General features: G+C 43.5%; 1 protein-coding gene across 3 annotated transcripts in view; it reads right to left on the bottom strand.

Annotated features, from left to right (window-relative positions):
* Window positions 1-17,261, bottom strand: part of LOC146177891 (enolase-phosphatase E1-like) — an 88,486-nt gene extending 71,225 nt beyond the window's left edge. The window contains exon 1 of one of the 3 annotated variants that reach the window (XM_084580632.1): window positions 17,241-17,261. Coding sequence is in view for 2 of the 3 variants with exons in the window: in XM_084580630.1 (XP_084436756.1) it covers window positions 265-330 (66 nt within the window). In the remaining variant the exon portion in view is untranslated. Of the gene's footprint in view, window positions 1-264; window positions 580-755; window positions 956-17,240 lie in introns of those variants that run through there. The other 2 variants (XM_084580631.1, XM_084580630.1) reach the window with 2 other exon arrangements.
* Window positions 17,262-25,011: the final 7,750 nt, after the last annotated feature.

The raw sequence follows: 25,011 nt of genomic DNA, 5'->3' as shown, positions 1-25,011 counted from the left end.
CAATGTATAAAAACTTTCTTCTGCTAATAAAATAAGTTGAGAGTAGCGCTCTTTCGTCTCTTGTGTTCTGTCCTCGTCCGTTTCCTACTTGTTTCGCGCTAAAAGTACCCCTTTTCAATCGGGACCAAAACCTTTGCAATCGAAATCACCTGGTAGGCGCGGTTTCGTGTGCCACGTCGTATTCCACTGGCTTAGAAGGTCCGATTCTACGCTCAAACGCAAAATGAGTGCCTCATATGCATTACTGCGCTTGCACATGCTCACCTTGACGAAGCTGATGGATATCACAGTACCCTCGATGTCGAGCAAAACCGCTTCAACGCCGGGCATTTTACCAGCACAGTATGCAACGAAGGGGAAAATAGACCCGCGTCGTCGAAAGTTACTGGCGAATTGTGTGCGTGAAACGTGCTCTGCTGACTCGCTCCTCGTCTGAAGACAAAGAGTAGCGATTAGTGGCGACTTGCAACAACGTGTCACGCAGTCAAACGTTCAATAATTCAGCGATTCTCCCGTGTGTTCCGTCCAGCTTGACCACGTAACCACGTTCAAAACATGTGACATGATTGATATTGCACGGCCGGTGGGCGGTGGCCAGTGATGATGATGATGATGATGGTGCTAAGGGCCATTAGAAGCGCGATGTAGAATGCTTCTCCCAGCTAAACCGCGGAATCCTCGCAGTTCAAATTTTGCACAGAAATGGTATTTTGTTGCTAGTATTTTTTAATACCAAATTTGTTTGGGGTACTTGCCTGAATCGACCAAAAGAAGTCAGATGTTCCCATCTTATGCGGCGGCGACGACGCCAGACGAGCAGCTGTCCCAGCCAGAATATTGAAAAATTATGGACACCCCGAACAAGACAAATGCCTCGTCTGGACACCGGGGCAAAGGCGTGGAAGGGAACGAGTGCGCCCATGCCGCTGCCCGAGCTCTCCTCCCCCGGGACTCGACCATCCTCCACACCGCCCTATCCCGGCCGCGTATTTACTTCTCAGCGTACATAGCCGCACTGGCCGCTAGTCGCGCTAGTTGTCTTGAACGTCACATCCGGCGTTGTCATGACAACATTGGAACGCCAGTTCGCTCGTTGCTTGCATATGGCCGCCCGCATTGGCCGCCTGCATGGAGTATGCGCCCGTGTAATATTCTGCGGCTAAGTACGCGAAGCGACTAATTTCAAAGCTGTTATTCGGCAAGTGAGTGACAGTGGTTTGTTGCGAAAGGTTTGTTGTCTCTTTATATTTTGTGCCATGCTGTGCATCGGGAAAGTAGATCCGATGCCAGGAGGAGAGCAGTGATGTGTGTGTGAAAGATATTCCACCGTGATCGCGATGGGACTAATTTCAAAGCTGTTATTCGGCAAGTGAGTGGCTGTGATTTGTTGCGAAAGGTTTGTTGCCTCTTCATATTTTGTACCATGCTGTGCATCGAGAAAGTCTTGCGGGAACTGAAATATTGATTTTGTACATTACTTACGAATAAGTACACGCCAGTGGAGATTTGTTGCATGACATGCTAATTGCAACTATTTATTTTGACATTGTGCATATTTAAATAATGTCTTTAAGTTCAATCAAGCTATACAGTGAAGCCCGAGGCCATCCAAATGCACATAGCGCTGCCGTCACATGTTTGCTTCCAAATACTTCATCTCGCAATCTGCAAGTGCAACAGAAGGATCTCTTTTGTTCACTGTATATATATATATATATATATATATATATATATATATATATATATATATATATATATATATATATATATATATATATATATATATATATATATATATATATATATATATATATATATATATATATATGTGTCACCTTTCAGCCATTAAAATTAAGTTTTGAGTCTGCGCACGTCCTGTCCACCACTTCATTTGGCCGTGTGTTTTTTAGCGCAGTACCCCCCTTCATGGAAAAGATGAAACGTGGTAAATATGTTTGGCATCATCTGGATGATCAGGAGTCTTAGGTGTAGTCTTGCTGAAGCATCCTTTTTGGTTGTTGTTACATAGTTCTTACTAACCTCATTGAAAGGCCACATTATTTCTGGGATTTCAAGCTATTATTCAGCAAATGAGTGACAATGGTTTGCTGTGAAAGGTTTGTTGCCTCTTGATATTTTGTACCGTGCTGAGCTATGCCTTATGTGGAGAGATGCTTATTATAGGAGGGTGCAGGATAATAGCTATCTTTTCCAGCTGGCTCAATTACGGAGGAAAGAATGTAAGCACCCTGGCATTGACATTTTGCAAGCTAAAGTATTGATTTTGTACATTAGTTGCGAATAAGTACATGCCAATGGCACATAGTTTGCATTAATTTTGTACTCAAGGTGAACATGATCCAGTATGCTATCACGAAGCACATCACCACATATCGCGCAACTTAACATTATGCTGCTATATTTTAGGACAGCTATCTTTTTCCGTCGATAGGGATATTTATGGATCGCTTCTGTATTCATCTTTCAGTTTTTTTTGTTTTTTTTTCTGGTGTCCTGTGCAGGGACTGACCATCGAATGTACCCCTTATATGTGGGCAAGTACATTAGAAACCCGTTCAGACGATGAGGAGTGCACGATTGCCAAAGACACATTTCGCGTACAACGTTAGTAACAAGCCGAGGTTGATGAGGAGCTGCCTTGGTGATAATTATGGGGGGTTTGCAGTTTGCATGCTTCATGCAACCAAAGGAGAGAGTGCTGCAGAGATTGGGGGAGCAATAAGAGTGATCCATACAAACACTGTGAAGTCTACATGACATCATAAAAGAAAAATATGTTTGACACTAACAATCGCAAAAGTGGAGAACAGCTCTGCAATAGTGCACGTTAAGGCGCTCGACTACTGTGCTCAAGGATGCGCGATCGAATCTCGGCCACGATAGCTGCTTTTTGATGGAGGCGAACAGCAAGGCGCCTGTGTGCTGTGCGATGTCAGTGCACGTTAAAAAACCCCAGGTGGTCGAAATTTCCATAACCCTCTACTATGGCATCCCTCATAGCCTGAGTTGCTTTGGGATGTTAAATCTTATTAACCAAACCAAACTTTCCTTAACCTTGCTAATACCTTGGAGTTCACGTAAGGCACTCACTGAGTGCTCTTGTTAGATGAACATTGTGCACAGAACTTTACATTTGTTATGGCATTGTCAAATTTCACATTCCTTTGGTTCAACTGCTTTTTTGCTTGAACGAAATACTTCTAAATCAGCTTTTTCTGTCCTCTCGCATGAGTGATTCGTCAGCAGCATTTGCCTTTGCTCACGTATGCTGCTTTAAGCATACTTCATGCCTGTAGGGGTGGCCAAAAATAATTAGAAAAGCTAGGAATGTTTGGAAGAGGCACTATTTTGAGGTTTATAAATATATAATTGCCTTGGCCCAGAGCACTTGCTGTGGGGTGGGACATCAGAAAGACTGCTAATTTTTACATATGCCCAGTAAGCCAGTTACTGCTGGTATGTGCATTCATTCTTTCAAGGATTCTCAGTATATTCTATTCTTGTTCTATAGAACCACCAAGTTCTTACTAGGATCCCATAAGTGGTTATACCCAAGAATGCATGAACCTGGAGCTTTCCTTTACTCACCTTACTTTCGGATTACTCGCAATAATTGTGATAGAGGTGTTCACCATATGGCTAATCATAAATGACAATTTTCTTCTCAGAGGCTGTCGTGCCTCTCTATTTTCTGCCTACACATGTGTCCTGCATGAAGGGATAGAAACTAAAGTGCGGGCATTTCTCGGCACTTCAAGAAAGCTTTTGTGGTTCTCCAAGGGACAAGGACTGAGCATTGTAAGACACGCACTGACAGCATGAGTTATGCAAAAACAAAACAATGAAAGATCATCCAGCAGCACTGTATCTTTGAAAAGGTATTTATTCTGGACAGATTTACTACTGCAGACACATCTGGTGGTGATGAAATTGTCCCTGAAAGGCAGCTTGAAATACAACTTTGGCTGTAAAAGAAAATAAACAGCACTGTGCCTTCACCATGTAAGCATTAATCATGTTTGTCTAAGGACAATATTTAGGTGATAACGCACATCCACTGTGGAGCAAAAACACATGCTTACACAAAGTGATTATCTGCACTGTCTAGGCATCAATACATTTGCATCCTTAAAAGGTGCCATTCGGCCCCTTTTATTACAACAACAATGGCAGTGCCCCTTACCGGTACAACACAATCACTTCTTTTGTGCCAAGTACAGTACCATATCAACCAACAAGGAAGTGTTTGAGCTGTAGTTCTATTAAAACATTTCTCAAGTCTTAGCACTCTTTCATGCAAGATATATAGTACTCGGCAGGCTTGCAACTGCCTGCAGAAATCCTGTCAGTGCAGTCTGAACCAACTGCTTTTCTTTAAGCTTGAAGCAGACTAGCAGCAAGATGGAATATTTAAATGAGTAGGGACAGAAAATTTTGTCCCATCTGTTCATATGTTTAAATACAAGAATTATAGTTAAACTGGTAATCTCATCCTGCTTCTGTTTCAACAGCTGCAGGAGTCAAGATAATGTTGGGAACTTGTAATCAAGTGCTACTTTTTGGCGTCTTTTGCTCCAACTCGTAGGCCTGCCTATCCCAAAAGTTGGTAGGGCAACAAATGAATAGGCAGCAAATTTTTCTATGCTTCATGTGACGAAGATTAAACTGGGCTCAGCTGGTCTCAGCTACCACAGCTAACTGGTGGCTCTTGAGGCAAATTCCTTGCACAATCTGATAACTTGTACATTATCATAAGAGCTAGCAGCCAAATGAGGCTTTGAATGCAGTTAAGCTCACTTATAATAAACCTGACGGTCACGTGGAGTTTGCTTGTATCCGAAGTTTGTAGTAAGTGGACTTGCTTTTTTACAGTCAAAAAGCAAAGATCAGAAAAAAGTGGCATTAATTGTTTGAAAAGTGTATTGCACACGTTTATCCTTTCAAATTTCATACTATCAAGCTGCTTTCTAAGCTCTCAAGCTGTACGGATTATCCGCTTCAGGGATGTGAGAAGCAATTGGAGCATCAGTGGCAGATGGTGTAGAAGGTTGGCTTCAAACCTCAACTAAGTTATACGGATCCAGTGACAAAGCTATTACAAGCCATGTCTATGCAGAATGCTCAGTGCGAGTTACTTTAGTTTTAACTGCTCCAGTGGCAAATTTGCCTCCAAATTAGGATACACCTTCCTGTAAATACATGGACTTTGATGTAACATCTGCGTGGAAGTAGAGCCACTTAGACCTAAAAACAAGGTGGAAACTTGCACTTTATCTGAAAACCGTCAGATCATGTCAGATTTCAGTCTTCGTTAATTCGTGTGCACTGCCCGCTAGACACCGGAGTGATGCATCTATCTGTGGTCTGCATACTGTCTACATATGGCAGCAGTGCAGCGGGCAGAGATATGATTGTGCAGACAATGCAACTCTAACATGACTGGGTAGGCCATCAAGTCGTACCATGCAACCAGTATTCAAACTTATCAGATTGCTCTCATTAGTGGATGACTGGCAGTGTGCAGTAATTTAGTTTTCAACACAGCCCCTATTGGGCACTTACATTTCTCGTTCCCAGCCCTTCTAGCTTGTCGGGGCACACTTTGACCAGTGGCAAACAGCCAGTGGTAAACTGCCAATTCAAAACACATTTTTACTGTTTTTATTATTGCAGGAAGGGGGGGGGGGTGGCATCATTGGGGCTTGGAGACTATTTATGATCTCCGCACTCTCTAGAATAGAAGTGTGCTCTTTGATTTTGGGGGCGAACTTATGGGGCCTCCTCATTCGTTAACATAGTGGTGCAGCCACAGTTCCCTTTTTTTCTTCAAAATGCAATGCCGTAGCCCTAATACAGACAAATTGTTTTGGTAGTCCTGCCCTTTTTGTGATAAGCAGGTGTTTTGTTATAGCTGCAGCTGTTCTAAGCGGGTTAACTGCTGAGCTAATTGATTGTCAGACATAATTGCAGGGAATTCAGCACAACACTCACACAAGAAATAGGTACCCATGGTGTCCTCTTTCTTGTGTGACTGTTGCACTGAATTCCCTGTAATTAGTTCTAAGCGGACTCGACTGTATTTTGCTTAAAAATATTTTCATTACCCTAACTACCAGTTAAAGGGCCCCTGAAACGGTACTTTCCCCTAATATTCTAGTGGATGAAGTTCATAGACGTGGGTTTTTATTAAAGCCAAATTCGGAAGCTTTGTATGAAGCCAATAATGTACAAATAATTTTCAAAAAGTGCTCCTGGTGACCGCTCACAACAGATTATTGCAACACGTTCCCTCTGCGCAAACCTTCCATGTGAAATCATCGAGGCTAGCTGGGTGCGCCCATTTATTGGTGGCTCCGAAGTGACGCGGGCAGAATGGAGCGTGGTGGGGTGAATTCACGGCTTGTTTTCTTCATTTTTTTCTTCCGCGCTGGCGTGTGTCGAGTTAAGGGGAGAAAGGAGGAGCGTCGTTTTTTATTGCCAATATTTTCGATGTTAGTGACGCTAGGTTAAAAATTTTTGCGTTAAGGAGAGGATTGATAGCATACTATTACTCGTGTGTGTTTTCTAGATTTTGTATTTAACAGAGCTGGGCAAGATACTTCAAAAAAGTATCTTCGATACTGATACTCGATACCTTGAAAAATTGTATTTCCAATACCGATACAGGATAACGAACCGAAATCGATTTCTGATACAGATACTCGATACTGTGACTTTGATACTTCGATACATCTCTGAAATCCTAATGTGATAAAGGCGGTAATATTATTAGCGAAGCTGGGAAATTTTACCATGCTTTCAGGAACTTTCAGTGGTACATATATCGCAGTTTTTGTTTCTCTGAAAGGGCTTAAACAAATTTGATAGCTCAAATTCATGAAGCTCCGCTGTCCGGGCAGCTGGCCTTTTCAGAACGTCACATATTGAATTGAAGCCATGGCTACAAAACCTCCACAAGCAGCCTAGCGAACAATTTCTTTAAGATAGTGCACTTCATACGAACCACCCTGTGAGCACTAGTCACTAACTAGTTCTAATTAGCAATTAGTCATAACTAAATAGTTATGAGTAATGATCTGGAACTTTTTTCGTGGCTTTTCATTTCATATACTACACGTTAATTACCCGATGGCCCCCTCCATTTTCTCTTTAGTATAACGCTCAATGCTGCGTGCATTTGGGAAACTGAGCAGGCATTTTGATATTAGTGCAATAGCAGACTTTTGAAGCTTGCATTCTGTATTAAAAGCTAGAGGATAACAAAAATAAAATGGCTGAACGTTTTCCGAAATAGCTGCGCCATGTGGGCGTTCTGTAAACGAGGTGAACGAGATAAGCATCTCTATATAATTAATTGAGCACGCCGCACTGTTACATTTGATGAAGGAGCCCTTTACCAGAAGATAAGAGTGAAGTATAGCTGCGTCGACTCAAGTATCTTGAAGGTAGTTAACGAAGTCAAGATTCACTAAGTGAGCGTCTGGGTTATATAAAAGAAAAAGTTGTTCTTTTTAAGAGAGAGTGGATAATATGACGTCAATCAATTCGCATATTTCAAAAACATTTTAACAGTTTATTGCTTTATGAAACAAGGGTATCTTCACAAGATTTATTCACATTTCGCTGAAATGTTTTTGGCAAAAAAAATTCTTTCACCATGTATTTGTTATTCAAATTTATGTGCTGGAAAAGTGCAGTTACATAGCTTTTACGTTGTGTATTTCTTAATATTTTAGACGTAATAGTTTTTTACAGAAAAAGCCTAGTGGAAGAAAGATGTTTGTTTCAAATCAAACGCTGTAAACAACAAGATTGGCAACTGCATCGTGCCCAACTGAGGCCTTAGACGCTCATGTTCTTGCCGCCAAACAAAGCCGACATGGGAACCTCAAGGGTCTGAAGAGCTATGGTAGTGCATAAGTTACTGCGTTCATCAGCGCACTGAGCATGCTGCTTGACAAAAATCACATGCCTCAGAGACGGACAAGGAGGCGGATTTTAAAGGGTGGGAGAGCAGCTAGGGATGAAGTGCGCATGGTCCCTACTCCCTGTTTGTCTTCTTAGCTGTTTATTTTGTTCTTTGTTTCTGCGCGTCTGTTAACGGCTTAGGGGCTTCGTGGTACGCACTCGGTGCTCACAAGTAAACAACCTCATGAGCGCCTACTTGCAATTGGCTCCTTCAGTTTTAAAGAAAGGAAATATGGATAGAGGGAGGCTAAGGAGACTGGGCGTTTGAAAGAAACTTCTAGCAGGAGGGATTCAGTATGCACTGCAAGCAAAGATGCCTCCCGGCTTGTACTAGCACCTGAGTGAGCGCCATCAACCAAATGTCTGGCACACAGTGGTTTCACTATTTTGCGGAGTATCGAGTATCATTAATATACACGATACACCAAAAACGTATTTTCAATACCAATACTCCGATACTTTCATTTTCAGCACTCGATACCTGATACCGATGCACAAAATGTATCTAAAGATAGTATCAAAGATACATGTATCTTCAATACTGCCCATGACTGGTATTTAACCTATTGAGAGCATTTACGGTGTTTCTAGTGGAGCGTTAATATCCGTATTTTTTTTTCTAATACCATGCTGAGGGCGAGACAATATTAGGTGTTTATTACAAAAGGTAAGAATGTTTTTGCAGCAGTTTATGCAGGAGTTTTGAAAAAATAATATGAAATTGATATAGACTGGCAGCTAGCGCATTGATTTTTCCATCGCTTTTAAAACCTGCTAATGCTCCAGCAGTTTGCATAGTCTTTCAGAAAAGTACATCCGTTCAGAAAGCAAAAAACATGTTCCGAAATGGGGCAAATGAGATGTACAAAAATGCGATAGGCTGAATTTTGAAAACAATGTCCCATGTGGTGCTCTTTTCAAGTGCAACTGTGGTATTTTTTAGACTTCCTGTAACTGTACGTTCTCAGCTTGCTGCTCATTTGTACCAAATTTCATGGTCCGATGTCTTGTTGCAGGAGGACAAATTTATTTTTATTCCCATTCCATGCCCTAAATTGGTGACATTTCTACGGATAACTGCTTGACATTACAGAATGCAAGGCCATATTATTCATTCTGTGTTTGCTGCAGGACAAAATTTTAATTTTAGACATAGAGTGACTTCAGCTGTAACTTCCAGTTGCCAACTTAATCAGGATGCACACACACAACTGGTCTTGTGGCCGTATCCAGGATGTCACAGGTTGGTTGAAACCTACTTTCGGTTTGTTTCCTGGTTCCAGCTACCTTAAAGTACTTCTACTTTGAATGTTCTTTTTTACCAGAAATTAGGGACACTAAGTAATGTGATGCAATTATAGACTCAAAATGCTAAAAGAAACACCAGAGTTGCCTTTTAAAAACAGAGAAGTAGCTTTTAATTTCAGTATGGCTCAGTAGACAAGAAAGCTTTGCACCAATTTTGTAATGCGAGACTACAAAGAAAATCAGAAAAATAAATACTCTTAACTGGGATACAAAGCAACTACTGAAAGCATCGGCTAGTTCATTTCAACTTCTAACCATGTGCTAAAATTTTTAGCTCAACAGATTCCAGCACTGCATGGCCTTTGGAAAGAAGAAAATTCTCCCACGTGCTGCTTGCCAAATGCATATACAAGACAGTGTATCAGCGCAACAATGTGGTACCTATTGCAAGCGAGCACCTTTTTTGTTTGCACCTTTCTTTCTATGTCAACCGACTCCTTCCAACTGTTGTGTGCCTTTTCTTTTGTGTCGGGTTCTGTCAGAGAGACGCTTTGGCAACTGGTCTTCTGGTGATTATCCCATATCCCCTAACATGCTGATCGTTTTTTCATGCTGGGCGCACACACCTGCACACAGTCTACGACACATATGTGCAAACTCTGTGTGCGTGGTTGCGATTTTCTTGCGTACGTTTCATTCATTTCTGGTGCCTTCATTTGATGCGCAGCCATGCAGAGTGCTGGGAGAGACTGAGGACAGAGTGTGTGGACAAGCAGTCGACGAGCAATGGAAGTGTGCGCGCGGTGCGCGAATGTTCAGATGTCCGAGCAATGTGTGTGATCTTGTTAAGTGTATATTTCTAGATTTGTAAATAAGTTTTTTTGGCATCCCTACAGCAATTATGCATTGTATAAGCAAGCATAATGTGTCAAAAGAGGCTTTGTGGCATGTCTTTTGAACTGTTAACATAATAGTAGAGCTACTATTTCCCTAAGTCGCTCAGCAAGTCTGAAAGTGTCAATACTCACTTTTGATTGCACGTGAGGACTTATTTAAGGTAACATGTTCTAGTTAGGCCAGATTAACCTCTAGTTCGCTCGAAGGTGATAATGTGACAGCTTCAAAACTGCACCGAGTTCGACAAGAATTTTCTCAATGGTGACTAACACAACTCATTAACTGTTTCTCCTCTATTCATATATATTGCCCTCTTGTTTAAAAGGCTGCATGTGAAACTTAGGTAAGAGGTATGCCTTTTTGCAAATACTGGTAAGGCCTCTGAAATATCTCACTTACTCATTACACACACTGAAATACATAGTGACATTCAGTAGTGCCCCAGGTGTCAGTATTGTCACCGACTTTATTTAATACTGCTTTCAACCCCCCAGCATAGTGTGTACACAGCATCCCTGCAATTGTTTTGCTATATGCTATTGACATCACGGTGTGGGGCCCTCACCAAGATCTGCTCACTCAAGAGGGTGCCCTCCTATCAATCTTGGATACTTTCTCTCATTAGGCTTCGGCCTTCAGCTTTGTGTGTGCAAAACTACATGCACGTCAATTGCCAACAGCTGGGTTGGTTGGTTGGTAAACATTTATTAAAACAGTCAAGGGGCCAAAGGCCAAGATCTAGGGGTCGGCCAAGACTCCTTGGAATCTGGCAGCCACTAGAGCAAGACCGATGAGCGCTTGTTGGTCGTCCAGGGTAGAGCTGAGTAGACGAGCCTCCCAGGTATGCTGTGTGGGTGTTGGCGTGTGTTGTCGTGGACAAGTCCAGACCATATGAAGGTCTGCTGGAATACTGCAGTGTTTACACATCGGCATATACCGTTCAGGAAATATATTGTTACGTGGTGGCATGACAAGCGATGGAACACGGCGACACAGACCGACGTGATGACATGATGATGAAATATGCTTTTATGGCCAGCGGGCCTGGCGCGAGCGCTCCGCCCCGCACCACTGCCCGCTTCGTCAACTTCGTAGCAATATTATGAACCTTTTAGGATTCGGGAAAGTGTCCGTCTGGAGTTGGCGCTATATGACGGCCTTTGTCTTTGTAAGTTCTTGGTGTGGACCTGGACAGAGTTGCTGAGAAAGACAATAGTGTTGGAGCAGGTCGCGTGAAGTGATTATGGTGTCCTTCCTGACCAAGGCGAGCATGTTGGGGGCAGGATGATAAGCTGCTCGGAAAGTGAGCCCTCGAGCTAGCTCATGTGCTTACGCTTGAGACCCATGTGGGCCGGAGCCCATATCAGGAGGGTCAGGTGTTTAGGAGGATTTGATATGAGTACGCAAAATGGTACGGCTGAACACGGCCGGTCTCGAGGGAGAGAGCGCTTCTCTTCTCTTACGGCCTCTTCAATGGGGTCTGTTTCCACCGCCCGCCGCACCTCGGTGGGGTCGCCACCGCCCCACTGCTGCTCCTCCGCTACAGCCGTTCACGCGCAAAGGAAACGCGCGCTCGCTTTTAGCTTCGTCCGCGTCAGTTGCAACCGGCAGGTCCTGACATTTCGCCCCTTATGGTTTATACAAAGTCCGTAATCAACATAGAACATTTATCGTGTACGAGGAATAAAATACAGTCAACAATCCGCTCAAGCGCGCGCTCCTTCGTCAGTGCGGCCATGCACGGTCGAATGAAGCTTCGGGTACACTTCAACATTTTTTACCCCTAAGTTTTGTACAGAAATAAATTTAATAGGTTATGCAATGTGACTGAATGTTTTAAGCAGGTGTAGCGTGACCTGACGTGAGTTCATGGTGGAAATTATGTCAACCGCTACCGTTTTCGTTTACATCAGAAGAGGAACCGGCAAAAATTCATGGCGCGTCTCAGCTAGATTCAGAGTAAAGAACAAAAATTTACTCATATAGTAAAAATTTCACTTGTCTAGTGGAGTGGGCTGTTCTAGCTTCGTTCAAAACATATCAGTCGGTTGAAAGACCGAAGATGTATATGTAGTCTCGCGACTACTTTTAATCAAGGAAATGGGCATAAACAGTTAAGCAGAATCAAAAAGAGCGGCAAAAAAATAAAAAATGTGTCCTTCAATTACACATTGCACTATATATTCATCAATTCAGCAAAATGCGACCTGCGTCTAGAAAATTCAGTCTCAAAATCTTCCTGCACGGCTTGTGCACATAAGGAGTTGGCCTCTCGGTCTTTTCTGTCACTTTTCTGGTATAATTAATTGAGAAGAAGAATTCTGAGAAATTTTTCAAATATCAAAGAAGCGTACCTAATAACATTGCTGTTGTCAATTCCTTTCGGGCAACTCAGTGTTGAATTCTGAAATGCTGACTGAATCAGGATCTTAAGTACTTCGAGAACATTTGTGTGTAGTAGGTGCACGGCAGCTTTATCGAAAAAAAAAAAAAAAGCCTGTCCAATAGGGCAACAAGCTCTGGTTTCGGATAATGCAATCCACTAGAATATTGTCCTCGTAGAAGAGCGTACTACATGGGGCTGCTTCTTTCGCTAGTTTCAAGAAGAATAGCGCAAGCGTCACACCCGAAGTTGATTAACTAAACGATATATCCAGCGACGTAAGGAAAACTGGAATATGTGACAGTGGGAAATGGGATGGTAGGAGATGCCATCACTTCCTTCAATGCCTTGATTTTGCTCTCAGATGAAACGTCCGTCTTGACAATGTAGTCATGTGGTACTAGCTGTTACGGTCCTCGCATCTAGCATGCCATTCCCTTCCGCACATTAACCTTACTTTCCCGAAGAGAGCCTCAATGGGTCGCTATATAAGGCTTGAAATGAGTCTTCAGTGAGAGTGTCCTTCTTTAACGCTTTAGAAGTTTCTTGCATACTTCCGATATAGCAGGTGAACTCATTTGTAAGTCACTGCATCGAGTATCACCTTCATCATTTATTGGCCTCTTTTTACCACTTCGAGCACAAGTGGTGTCATAAATATCAAACCATTTTTTATTGTTTTCATAATAAGATTAATATCATGTAAAAATTTTATAAAACAATGTTTATTTGCAAAATTAAAATAATGCTTATAATGTACACATTGGCTAATATATGAATTGTAGTAACATTTAAAACTCAACCCTACAACGTTTACTTTGACTGTTATACTAATACTTTATATCATGCAAGCATTTTGCAATTTACATTTTTATGAAATTATTTTCATCTTCGGTGCTACATGAATGGTTTCGCATCTAGCGCTGAAAGACGGTTTTGCTGTTGCAGATGAGTTGCTGTCATGTTAGCCTTGAAGAAGCTTCGATGTGATCAGTTTTTTTTTTTTTTTTTTTTTTGCTATTCGTGTGCAGGCTTGGGAAAAATTCGGATTAAAATGGACAAAAGTAGGTACCATGCCGCAATGCATGTCATAAGCTTGAAGAACGTTTGCAGAGCGACAGTGTTTATATATAAAGACTCGGTTCACGTGTAAAGTATGCTGACATGCCGCTGGAGTATCTACCTTCCGTGTTCTTTTATTCCGGGGCTGCACACACCACGAAACAAGCGAGCGACAGCGCGAAACCATGCAAAAGCCACCCGCCGCCGCTGAGAACAGTGAGCAGGTTGCGCCCCTTGCGGTGGCGGAAAGCGTGACTCGAGGAGAAAAGTTCCCATTGTTCACGCGGCGATTGAGAAGGCCGTAAGAAAGAGCGCGCGCTCTCCCTCGAGACCGGCCGTGGGCTGAAATACAGCCATGAGTAAAAATAAGAATGGCGCACTGTGAGTCACTTATGACTACTTTAGCTTTAGGAGTGGAGAGCAATAGCTACTTCCTGCGCTGTAGAGATATGTGAAGTGTGTACGGAACAGGAGGCATGAAGAGCCATGTTCTCATCTGTGGCAACCACTGTTGCAGCAGTCCGAGTAGGATGGTCTGCCGCGTCTGTGTAAAGTATGTCAAGTCGGACAGCATATCGCTGTTGGAGTGACGCGGCCCGAGCTTCTCTGCGATCTAGATGATGATTTGGTTTGTGGGGTTTAACGTCCCAAAGCAACTCAGGCTATGAGGGACGCCGTAGTGGAGGACTCCGGAAATTTTGACCACCTGGGGTTCTTTAATGTGCACCAACATAGCACAGCACACGGGTGCCTTGCCTTTTGCCTTCGTTGAAAAGCAGCCTCCTCAGCCAGATTCAATCCTTGGGTACAGCAGTCGAGCGCCATAACCACTGAGCTATCAAGGCAATATATTTGTTCATGACTCTTTTCAAACACCTTGCTGTGGACACCTGCAAAGATCAGTATGATACCTATCAGTATGACCAATGAGCTCCTTTGCTTCTGCATGGCCAAAATATACTGCATTTACTAAAGTGCTGTACACAAGAAAATTATTGGAATTGCAATGCAACTATCAAATTTAGTCAGAGCTGTCTACTTGATAATGGAGACTACTAAAATCAAACCTTTGGGCTTGTTTATGCCACAACTAATAGCGCTCTTGAGATATGTCAACAATTGCTTCTGCATTCTACACAAAAGCATCGCAAGGTTTTCAAACATCTGATTTCTCGTGAAGAACAACTGCAAGTAGGGCATTTCTGCATCCTGTGCAGACAAGGAATAGAGAAGGTGGATGGCAATAATCTATTTTAGGTGTTCTCTTAGAATGTGGTTCTCACTGCTTATTTTTTTGTCTTCTGAAACAAATGCACACTGGAAGAGAATCTTTATCTGTTCTCTCAGTAGTTCACAGTGAACGAGTGGCACAGGTAATTTAGCCACTTTGCAAGAAATAGCTACTGCAATCTGGGAAGCTTTGGTAATTAATTGAAAGTGGTGAAGAGAGATCTTGAATGAAGTGGCTACCAAGAACTGTTTTCAGCATGATGACACAACAAAGTGAATGATGCAAGCACCAAGGAAACCAAAGACAAAACACAGAAATATGCTCCATTTTTCTAATTGACAAATGTTGGCAATATTGTTCTGACTTTCTGGACAGCATGACACACTTATATGAACACCTCATACGACACTAATAAATATGAAAAGGAAGGCTTGACCAAATTGGTCAAAGTGAAAGATTTGACACATCAAATTTCCCAGTCTTGTTTACACAATTCTGTGCAACAGCTGGCCTTCAGCAATACCAGAAATAATGTGGCCTTTCAATGAGGTTAGCAAGAACCATGTAACAACAGCCAAAAAGGAAAGACTACACCTAAGACTCCTGATCATCCAGATGATGACAAACATATTTACCAAGTTTTATCTTTTCCACAAAGGGGGTACTGCGCTAAAAAACACACGGACAAATGAAGTGGTGGACAGGACGTGCGCAGACTCAAAACTTAATTTTAATGGCTGAAAGGTGACACATATATATATATATATATATATATATATATATATATATATATATATATATATATATATATATATATATATATATATATATATATATACAGTGAACAAAAGTGATCCTTCTGTTGCACTTGCAGATTGTGAGGTGAAGTATTTGGAAGCAAACATGTGACGGCAGCGCTGATATGCATTTGGATGGCCTCGGGCTTCACCCTATAGCTTGATTGAACTTATAGACATTATTTAAATATGCGCAATGTCAAAATAAATTGTTGCAGTTAGCATGTCGTGCAACAAATCTCCACTGGCGTGTACTTATTCGTAAGTAATGTACAAAATCAACATTTCAGTTCCCGAGCCAGCTGAAAAAGATAGCTACGATCTTGCAACCTCCTGTGATAAGCATCTCTCCCCATAAGCATAGCTCACTAAACTGAAACATCTAGCTTCTAGGAAAAACGATACTTTAGCGTCGTTACCCAGGGCCAGTTTTATATTTGGCAAGCGATCTTTCACACACTTCACTGCTCTCCTCCTGGCATCGGATAAAGACTTTCTCGATGCACAGCATGGTACAAAATATGAAGAGGCAACAAACCTTTCGCAACAAATCACAGTCACTCACTTGCCGAATAACAGCTTTGAAATTAGTCTCATCGCGATCACGGTGGAAGATCTTTCACACACATCACTGCTCTCCTCCTGGCATCGGATCAAGACTTTCCCGATGCACAGCATGGCACAAAATATGAAGAGACAACAAACCTTTCGCAACAAACCACTGTCACTCACTTGCCGAACAACACCTTTGAAATTAGTCGCTTCGCGTACTTAACCGCAGAATATTACACGGGCGTATACCCCATGCAGTCTCATTGCGATCACGGTGGAAGATCTTTCACACACATCGCTGCTCTCCTCCTGGCATGGGATCAAGACTTTCCCGATGCACAGCATGGCACAAAATATGAAGAGACAACAAACCTTTCGCAACAAACCGCTGTCACTCACTTGCCGAAGAGCGTTGAAATTAGTCGCTTCGCGTACTTAACCGCAGAATATTACACGGGCGTATACCCCATGGAGGCGGCCAATGCGGGCGGCCATATATGCAAGCAACGAGCGAACTGGCGTCCCAATCAGTTCCAATGTTGTCATGACAACGCCGGATGTGACGTTAAGACAACCAGCGCGACTAGCGGCCAGTGCGGCTATGTACGCTGAGAAGTAAATACGCATCCCGGCCCTCTGGCTCTCTGGCGACGTATGCGGAGAGGTTACAGCACTGCAGACTCTCTCGCAGAAAATATCCACCCCCAGCCAAGGGGCTCTCCAAAGCGGAGGAAGTTAGATGGCGACGCCTACAGACAGGTACATATAACACACCAGCCCGTTTAAACACAATACACCCCGGGTTCTGCGACCCCAAATGCAAATATTGCGGGGAAAAGGCAGGCCTGCACCACATGGTGTGGACCTGCCCACACAATCCTCCAGATGATCCGAATGCAGTGCCAACTATTGAGGGGTGGGAGGCTGCCCTATCCAGCTCTGGACTAGAAGCCCAACGGGCCCTCATGACACGTGCGCGGGTAGCAGCGGCAGCCGCTGGAGTCCCGGACTAGGGACCCCACCTACACATCCCCCTCCCTTAAATATACTTAATAAAGTTTTTCTATAGTTTTTCACTCACTCACTCACTGTCCCAGCGATGGTACCGGTGGCGCCACCTCATGCTGCTTACAGCAACTCAAACGTTCTGCCAAAAACGTTCTTCCCCTCGTTTATAGAGCTTCGAATATACTGACTACAGTGACTAGTGTGCTGAGCGCGGGCGGCGCGGTGGCACCAGAGCACGGCCGGTCTCGAGGGAGAGAGCGCTTCTCTTCTCTTACGGCCTCTCCAATGGGGTCTGTTTCTACCGCCCGCCGCGCCTCGGTGGGGTCGCCACCGCCCTACCGCTGCTACCGCTGCTACCGCTGCTCCTCCGCTACAGCCGTTCACGCGCAAGGGAAACGCGCGCTCGCTTTTAGCTTCGCCTGCGTCAGTTATAACCGGCAGGTCCTGACATTTCGCCCCTTATGGTTTATACAAAATCCGTAATCAACATCGAATATTTATCGTGTACGAGGAATAAAATAGTCAACAATCCGCTCACTCGCGCTCTCCTTCGTCACTGCGGCCTTGCACGGTCGAATGAAGCTTCGGGAACACTTCAACATTTTTTACCCCTAAGTTTTCTACAAAACTAAATTTACCAGGCTATGCAATGTGCCTTTGAATGTTTTAAGCAGGTGTAGCGCGACCTGACGTGAGTGCATAGTGAACTGTTGGGTGGAGATTCTGTCAAAGAGGCACCGGCAAACATTCATGGCGCGTCCCGGATTCAAAGTAAAGAACAAAAATTTACTCATATAGTAAAAATTTCACTTGTCTAGTGGAGTGGGCTGTTCTAGCTTCGTTCAAAACATATCAGTCATTTGAAAGACCGAAGATGTATAGTCTCGCGACTACTTTTAATCAAGGAAATCGGCATAAACAGTTAAGCAGAATTGAAAAGAGCGGCAAACAATAAAAAAAATTGTCCCTCAAAGTTACACATTGCACTATATGTTCATCAATTCATCAAAACGCGACCTGCGTCTAGAAAATTCAGTCTCAACATCTTCCTGCACGGCTTGTGCACATAAGGAATTGGCATCTCGGTGTTCTCTGTCACTTTTCTGGTATAATTAATTGAGAAGAAGAATTCTGAGAAATGTTTCAAATATCAAAGAAGCGGACCTATATAATAACATAGCTGTTGTCAATTCCTTTCGGGCAACTAGTGTTGAATTCTGAAATGCTGACTGAATCAGGGTCTTAAGTACTTCGAAAACATTTGTGTGTATAGTAGATGCACGGCAGCGTTTTCTAAAAAAAAAGAAAAAAAAAAAAGCTTGTCCAATAGGGCAACAAGCTCTGGTTTCGGATAATGCAGTCCACTAGAATATTGTCCTCATAGAAGAGCGTACTACATGGGGCTGCTTCTTTCGCTAGTTTCAAGAAGAATAGAGCAAGCGTCACACCCGAAGTTGATAAACTAAACGATATATCCAGCGGCGTAAGGTAAACCGGAATATGTGACAGTGGGAAATGGGAAGGTAGGAGATGCCATCACTTCCTTCAGTGCCTTGATTTTGCTCTCAGATGAAACGTCTGTCTTGACAATGTAGTCATGTGCCGCTAGCTGTTAAGGCCCTCGCATCTAGCATATGTCATTCCCTTCCACACATTAACCTTACTTTCCCGAAAAGAGCCTCAATGGGTCGCTATATAGGGCTTGAAATGAGTCTTCAGTGAGAGTGTCCTTCTTTAACGCTTTAAAGTTTCTTGCATACTTTCGATATAGCAGCTGAACTCATTTGTAAGTCAATACATCGAGTATCACCTTCATCATTTATTGGCCTCTTTTTACCACTTCGAGCACGAGTGGTGTCATGAATATCAAACCATTTTTTAGTGCTTTCATAACAAGCTTATATCATGTAAAAATTTCATTAAAACAATGCTTATTTGCAAAATTAAAATAATGTGTATAATACCACACATTGGCTAATGTATGAATTGTAATAACATTTAAAACTCAAACCTACAACGTTTACTTTGACTGTTATACTAATCTTTTATATCATGCAAGCATTTTGCAATTTACATTACATTTTTATGAAATTATTTTCATCTTCGGTGTTACATGAATGGTTTCGCATCTAGCGCTAAAGACGGTTTTGCTGTTGCAGACGAGTTGCTGTCATGTTAGCCTTGAAGAAGCTTCGATGTGATCACTTCTCATTCAGTTTTTTTTTTTTTGTTCCTATTCTTGTACAGGATTGGGAAAAATTCGGACTAAAATGGACAAAAGTAGCTACCATGCCGCAATGTATGCCATGCTTGTCGAACGTTTGCTGAACGACTGTGTTTTTTATATCCGTTCACGTGTGTAGTACGTTGACGACATGCCGCTGCATTATCTACGTTCTGTGTTCTTTAATTTCGGGGCTGCACTAACCACGTAACTCGCGAGCGACAGCGCGAAACCAGGCAAAAGCTACCTGTCGCCGCTGAAGCAGACGCGGAGCGAACAGTGAGCAGGTCGCGCCCCTTGCGGTGGCGTTGAGCGCAACTCAAGGAGAAACATTCCCATTGTTCCCGCGGCGATTGAGAAGAAAGAGCGCGCGCTCTCCCCCGAGACCGGCCGTGGACCAGAGTTGATGCCTGCCGGCGGCGGCCGCATAGCGGCGCTGTGGTGCGAGAAAGTGCAGGGTGCGAGAGGGTACAGGGAGATATGGGCTGGGCATCTTTCGAAGTACGGGAAGCTCAGAGTAAAATATTATATGAGGAACGCCTGAGGAAATTGGACAGTAACAGATGGGCAGCTAAGGTATTTAAATACCTGTACCTAAAAAGCGTTGACTCACAATGGAGGAAAAGAACTAGGAAACTTTACTAGTAAGTATGCTAGTAACAAGGACGGAGAAATAAAGAGCATTAAGCAACAGGTGAAAAACACAGAAGGTAAAAATTGGATAAATTCGATGAAAAAAAAACAGAGTGTGGAATTGTACCGAAAGTGGAAAATGCAGATCAGGAAGGAAGATTTCTTTGATAACTCAAGAGGCAGTGCCCTACTTTTTGAAGCTAGATCAGGGTGCCTTAGAACACGCAGCTACAAAAAGAAGTTTAACAATGGAGATGACGCATGTGCTGTATGTGGAAACTCCAGTAAAACAATTGACCATATTATACTCGAATGTAATGGTATCCATCGGGAAGTTGATGCAGGCGCAATCACTGTTCCTGAAGCTCTGGGGTTTAGAGATAACAGTGGCCGGGTGAATAAACCGGCGGTGGAAACTAGCAAAAAACGGCTGGAAGATTGGTGGCTTAAAAGCAGAGAAGTGACATAATGTTAGTAATGCAGGAGCAAAATTTAATAAATAGAATGATGGTATAGTTAACCATTCTAAATCAATAATTAAGATATATGGAGAAAAATGAGCATGATAGCTACTGCTACCACCCCGTTTCAAAGGGGACGCTCCTATATTTCATCCATCCATCCATCGTGCGAGCCGGTTTCTCGCGCACATTGCGCCGTGCTGCTGAGAGTTGGAAATGGAGCTGCGCGTTGCTTTGGCTCACGTTTAATAGTTTGTTTTAGAGCTCTTACAGGAGCTTAGGATTGATATAAAGTTTTAACATGCTAATGTTAATATCGAATTGCTTTGTGCAGATTGCTCGAACTTGAAAGCTCAATCGGTACGTGAGCCACACGCTAACCCGGTAAACGCACATGAGAGCTTTCGCGTTTGGAGGAATTCAAACTCAAAGAATACAAGTCACGAAACACAGATTCGGTTTAATAGAACGAAGGCAGCATGTTTAATCAAAGGTGACAATGCGAGTGAAAAGCAATGCTGGCATGTTCTTCCCACTTGTCCAGATATCCTAAAAAGTCTTCCAAGAAACGCATGTCTGGGCTACCCGGCTTAAGTGCACGCTTGGTTATCCTGGAGGTCATTACTAGTATCAGGCGATTGATTAGCTTGACGAAGTCTTCTGTTGGTTGCACCCGAGTGTATATAGTCTCCACATGCCGCCGGTGCAAAAAAAAAGTCCTTTAATAACCTCATCTCCAAAAAGTTGGAATGCAAGGTCAACCTTCATCTTTTCAAAGTTATTGGGTCTTAAGCATAAGCTAGGCTGTCATCCACGGAAGGTATCCGCATCCATGTAACCGGAATGAGAATGTCCTCAAACGGATGACGGCCTCCGTGGTGGTTAGGTGTCTGCAGTGTAGTCTGGCTGCCACTCTGTTCACCCACAATGCCCGCTTCACTGGAGCCGGAGGAGTCGTTGCAGTCTTGAAAGCCAGCTTCGAGAAAACAGGAGCCATCGTTGATTTCCGAGCCCGAATCGCCGGGTCCAGTCCCTGCGTCCCGCTTATGGCGTTTACGAGCTGGTTGCTGCTCGCATATGTTTCTTTCCTTCCTTTTTGGGGCCGTCTTGGGCACAAGGTGTGGATGGTATAATGTTAACGTTTTGAAAATAACGATGTTAAAATAACCATCTTCTACATGCTTCTGTTTCGCACCCCAGTTATGTAACCCCCCTCACATAATACTCCAATCGGAGCCCGTGAGGTAATTGAATAAAAAAAAAAAAAAAAAAAAAACAGCAGAACACAAACGAGGAACCTTTACTTACAGCGGCTAATTAAGGTACATCGCGGCCTGCGATTGCACAAGGTTTTGCCGAAGTCACCATCTTTTGAATGAAGAAGCTGACGAAGCTTTTTTTTTTTTTTTTTTTTTTTTTTTTCCTCAGATACACAATATGCACGAGACGCGGCCGGTGAAGCTCGTTGGTAATGCCGCGCTTACGGTGAAACATGCGCCTAATATATAACTGCATCCATATGACATATGTGTAGCGCAAAAGGACAATCGAGGGACACAGAAAAGGTACACAACACAGGTGCTGTCTGTAGCGCCTGTGTACACTCTTTGTGCTACACACTGCCATGGAGCACCGTTACCGACTCGCCCAGGTTTGCATCCTTGTGAATATAACTGCATGCTCCAAAAATGTTTCGCCAACAAAAGCAGTTGCCGTTTACCTTTCGTCATTTCTATCGATGCTTCGTTCCCATTGTACAGAATGCGTACTTACGTAGCATCAGATTGCGCAGTAATACTTACGCTCCTTGTTCTAGCGGTAGCCCCGTTTGCCAAAAAAGCAAGTCTTCTCTGTGCACCACCGCTTTCTCTTTGGCATTTTTCTCTGCAGTCTAGTGAGAGGCACTGGGGAAACAACAATCGGGAACCGCGCTTCACCACTGGCGACACAGTAAAAAAAGAAGGGATACAGGCGAGCACAGAACGCGCGCACAAAACGAGAAAAAAAAACAAAAAAAAAAAAACAAAAAAAAAACGATGCAATCGTCGCCGAGCAGGTAGAAGTGCGGAACGACTCGCATGAGCGAACACCTACACCGTAAATAAACTACTGCACCTTCGTGAAAGCAAAAGACGCGCAGAAGCAGGTTTAACACGCACGCACAACACCAACAGATTGCCGTATTCTGAAGAGAGAAAACTGCGTCGTCTGCTCAGGTGGCACGGATGGATGGATGGATGGAATATACGAGCGTCCCCTTTGAAACAGGGTGGTAGCAGTAGCTATCATGCTCATTTTTCTCCATTTATCTTAATTATTGATTTATAATGGTTAACTAAACCATCATTCTATTTATTAAATTTTGCTCCTGCATTACTAACATTATGTCACTTCTCTGCTTTTAAGCCACCAATCTTCCAGCCGTTTTTTGCTAGTTTCCACCGCCGGTTTATTCACCCGGCCATTGAAATCTCTAAACCCCAGAGCTTCAGGAACAGTGATTGCGCCTGCATCAACTTCCGGATGGATACCATTGCATTCGAGTATAATATGGTCAATTGTTTCACTGGAGTTTCCCCATACAGAACATGCGTCATCTCCATGCACAGCACCTTCCCGACAAGCAGCGCCCTCTGCCGCTAACGATTGGCTTTCATTGCAAATATCGCCATCCTCGCCCATAGGGAAGCGCGGGGAGCCCGTCTCACTAGCCAGTATATTCTAGCCACTATACTATAGTGCTCTAGAAGATTGGGCAGTGTGTCGACCGCGACGCGAAATGCATAGGAGCGGGGGGCCGCTTTTGCGATGACGGAGGTGCCGCAGCGCAGAGGGCGCCACCAGCAACTGGTGTGTCAGCCGTCCGGGCGCCCGCGTATGCGCGCTGTGCCGCAGGATGGATACCGCGCGCACTGTACGTTCTTGTTTGCTTGTGCGTCGTCTCGAGCTATTCGCGACAAGATTTTATAAATATGCCGGTTAATGGGGCTCAGTATTGTTAGCAATCACCTAATTTATTTTCCCTTTTGGCCGTCGACAACACCTCGCGGAAGCAATATGACAGGAGCTGGGCTCCGAAGAAAACAGCGTGGAGAGGGCGTACAAATTCAGACTCGCACACCACGCTTCACTCGCCGTACAGCTTGCTTTAGCATTCCTGAAGCACCTAATTGACGTCCAGAAATGCAACATGCAACATGTGCGTTCGAGCGCAGACTAAAGCTGGCCACAGTAACCCCATTATCAAAACAGTCAAAAATGGTATATTCCGTTATTTCACGCGCAGACTATGCCGACTACGGTGAGTCACCTGAAGCCACAAGAAAAGTCGGCATTCAATTCGCATGAATTAAATATGGACTACCCTGCATAGAGGTAGAGACTACACTACGAACGAACGACACTACACCAGGTAAACGGCTACTAAATAACTAAACACAGTGGGTCAGGAAAGGTGGAAGAAGTGGGAAGTAAAGGATGCACAGAAAAAAAGAAAAGAAACGTGTCGCCTACAAGGGAGGGGGAAAGGAGGCACGCAGCGCCGTGAAATGAGCGACCGCGAATGTGAACAAAGGTTTGGAATTGTCGTGCGGCACGGCAAACGCACGACGGAGAAGAAAGCAGGCTGCTAAAGACGAAGAAAAGTGCAGAAATATGACAGACAATAAAAAAAAAAGGAGGAAACAATCGAGTCTAAGAACCAAATGGAGGCCTGGGAATTAAGAAGAAAGCAGTGCACAAAAAGGCTGCAAGCGAACGCGTACATATAAGCGTCGAAATTTAAGTCAACAACTTTGTAAAACTGTACACTAATATAAGAACAAACCATTTTATTTTCTTTCCACAAGTTGGAACATTGTTGTAACGGGTAGCTTTAAGTACCCGGAGATGCGCGCTATACTTAGGACATTTAATATCAATGCATTATAGTTTGACAATGACTTAATTGTTCCAGAAAATGTTTTCATTCTAGGTAGTTTTTATTCTGCGTGCTCAAGCAACCGGTAATATGTAAGTCACTGACCCCAGAATATCGCTCTAGTCCTGTTTTGGTGCACATATAAAATGAAAAAAAAAAAGCTTTGAAAAAGAAAGAACGAAGGAAAATAGAGGACGCAGAGGCTATATAGTGTACGCCTAATTCGCTTCCGCTACATAATCCTTCAGCGAAAGAGAGGTTGTGAGGCCGGCACGGAGGCCGGCACGGTGAGGCCGGCACGGCCGTGCCGGCACGGAAACTGGCACGGGAGGCCGGTTTTTCGCCACGAACAAAAACTGCGCCATAGGCTCCAAGCTATAGTCGCAATTTACCCAAAAATTTGGCTCGGGTGTACGATTCCTTTGGACGCTTTTGCACTTCAGATTTTGCAACCTTCATCTAAAATGTGGAGGTTTAAAAATTTTACCTACTTAGAGCACCAGAAAGCTCACACTTGAAGTAATGAAATTTCATGTGTTTTTGCGGCTTCGCTCTTTGCGAAGTAAGCGAACCACGACAAGAGTTCTCAAAGGGAAAATAATTGAAT

Source organism: Amblyomma maculatum, chromosome 10 (genome assembly GCF_055883805.1).
Source record: "Amblyomma maculatum isolate TAMU_Amacu chromosome 10, ASM5588380v1, whole genome shotgun sequence".
In the NCBI taxonomy this organism is placed as follows: domain Eukaryota; kingdom Metazoa; phylum Arthropoda; class Arachnida; order Ixodida; family Ixodidae; genus Amblyomma; species Amblyomma maculatum.
The sequence above is the reverse complement of the archived record's forward strand: the minus strand, read 5'-3'. Positions and strand labels throughout refer to the sequence as shown.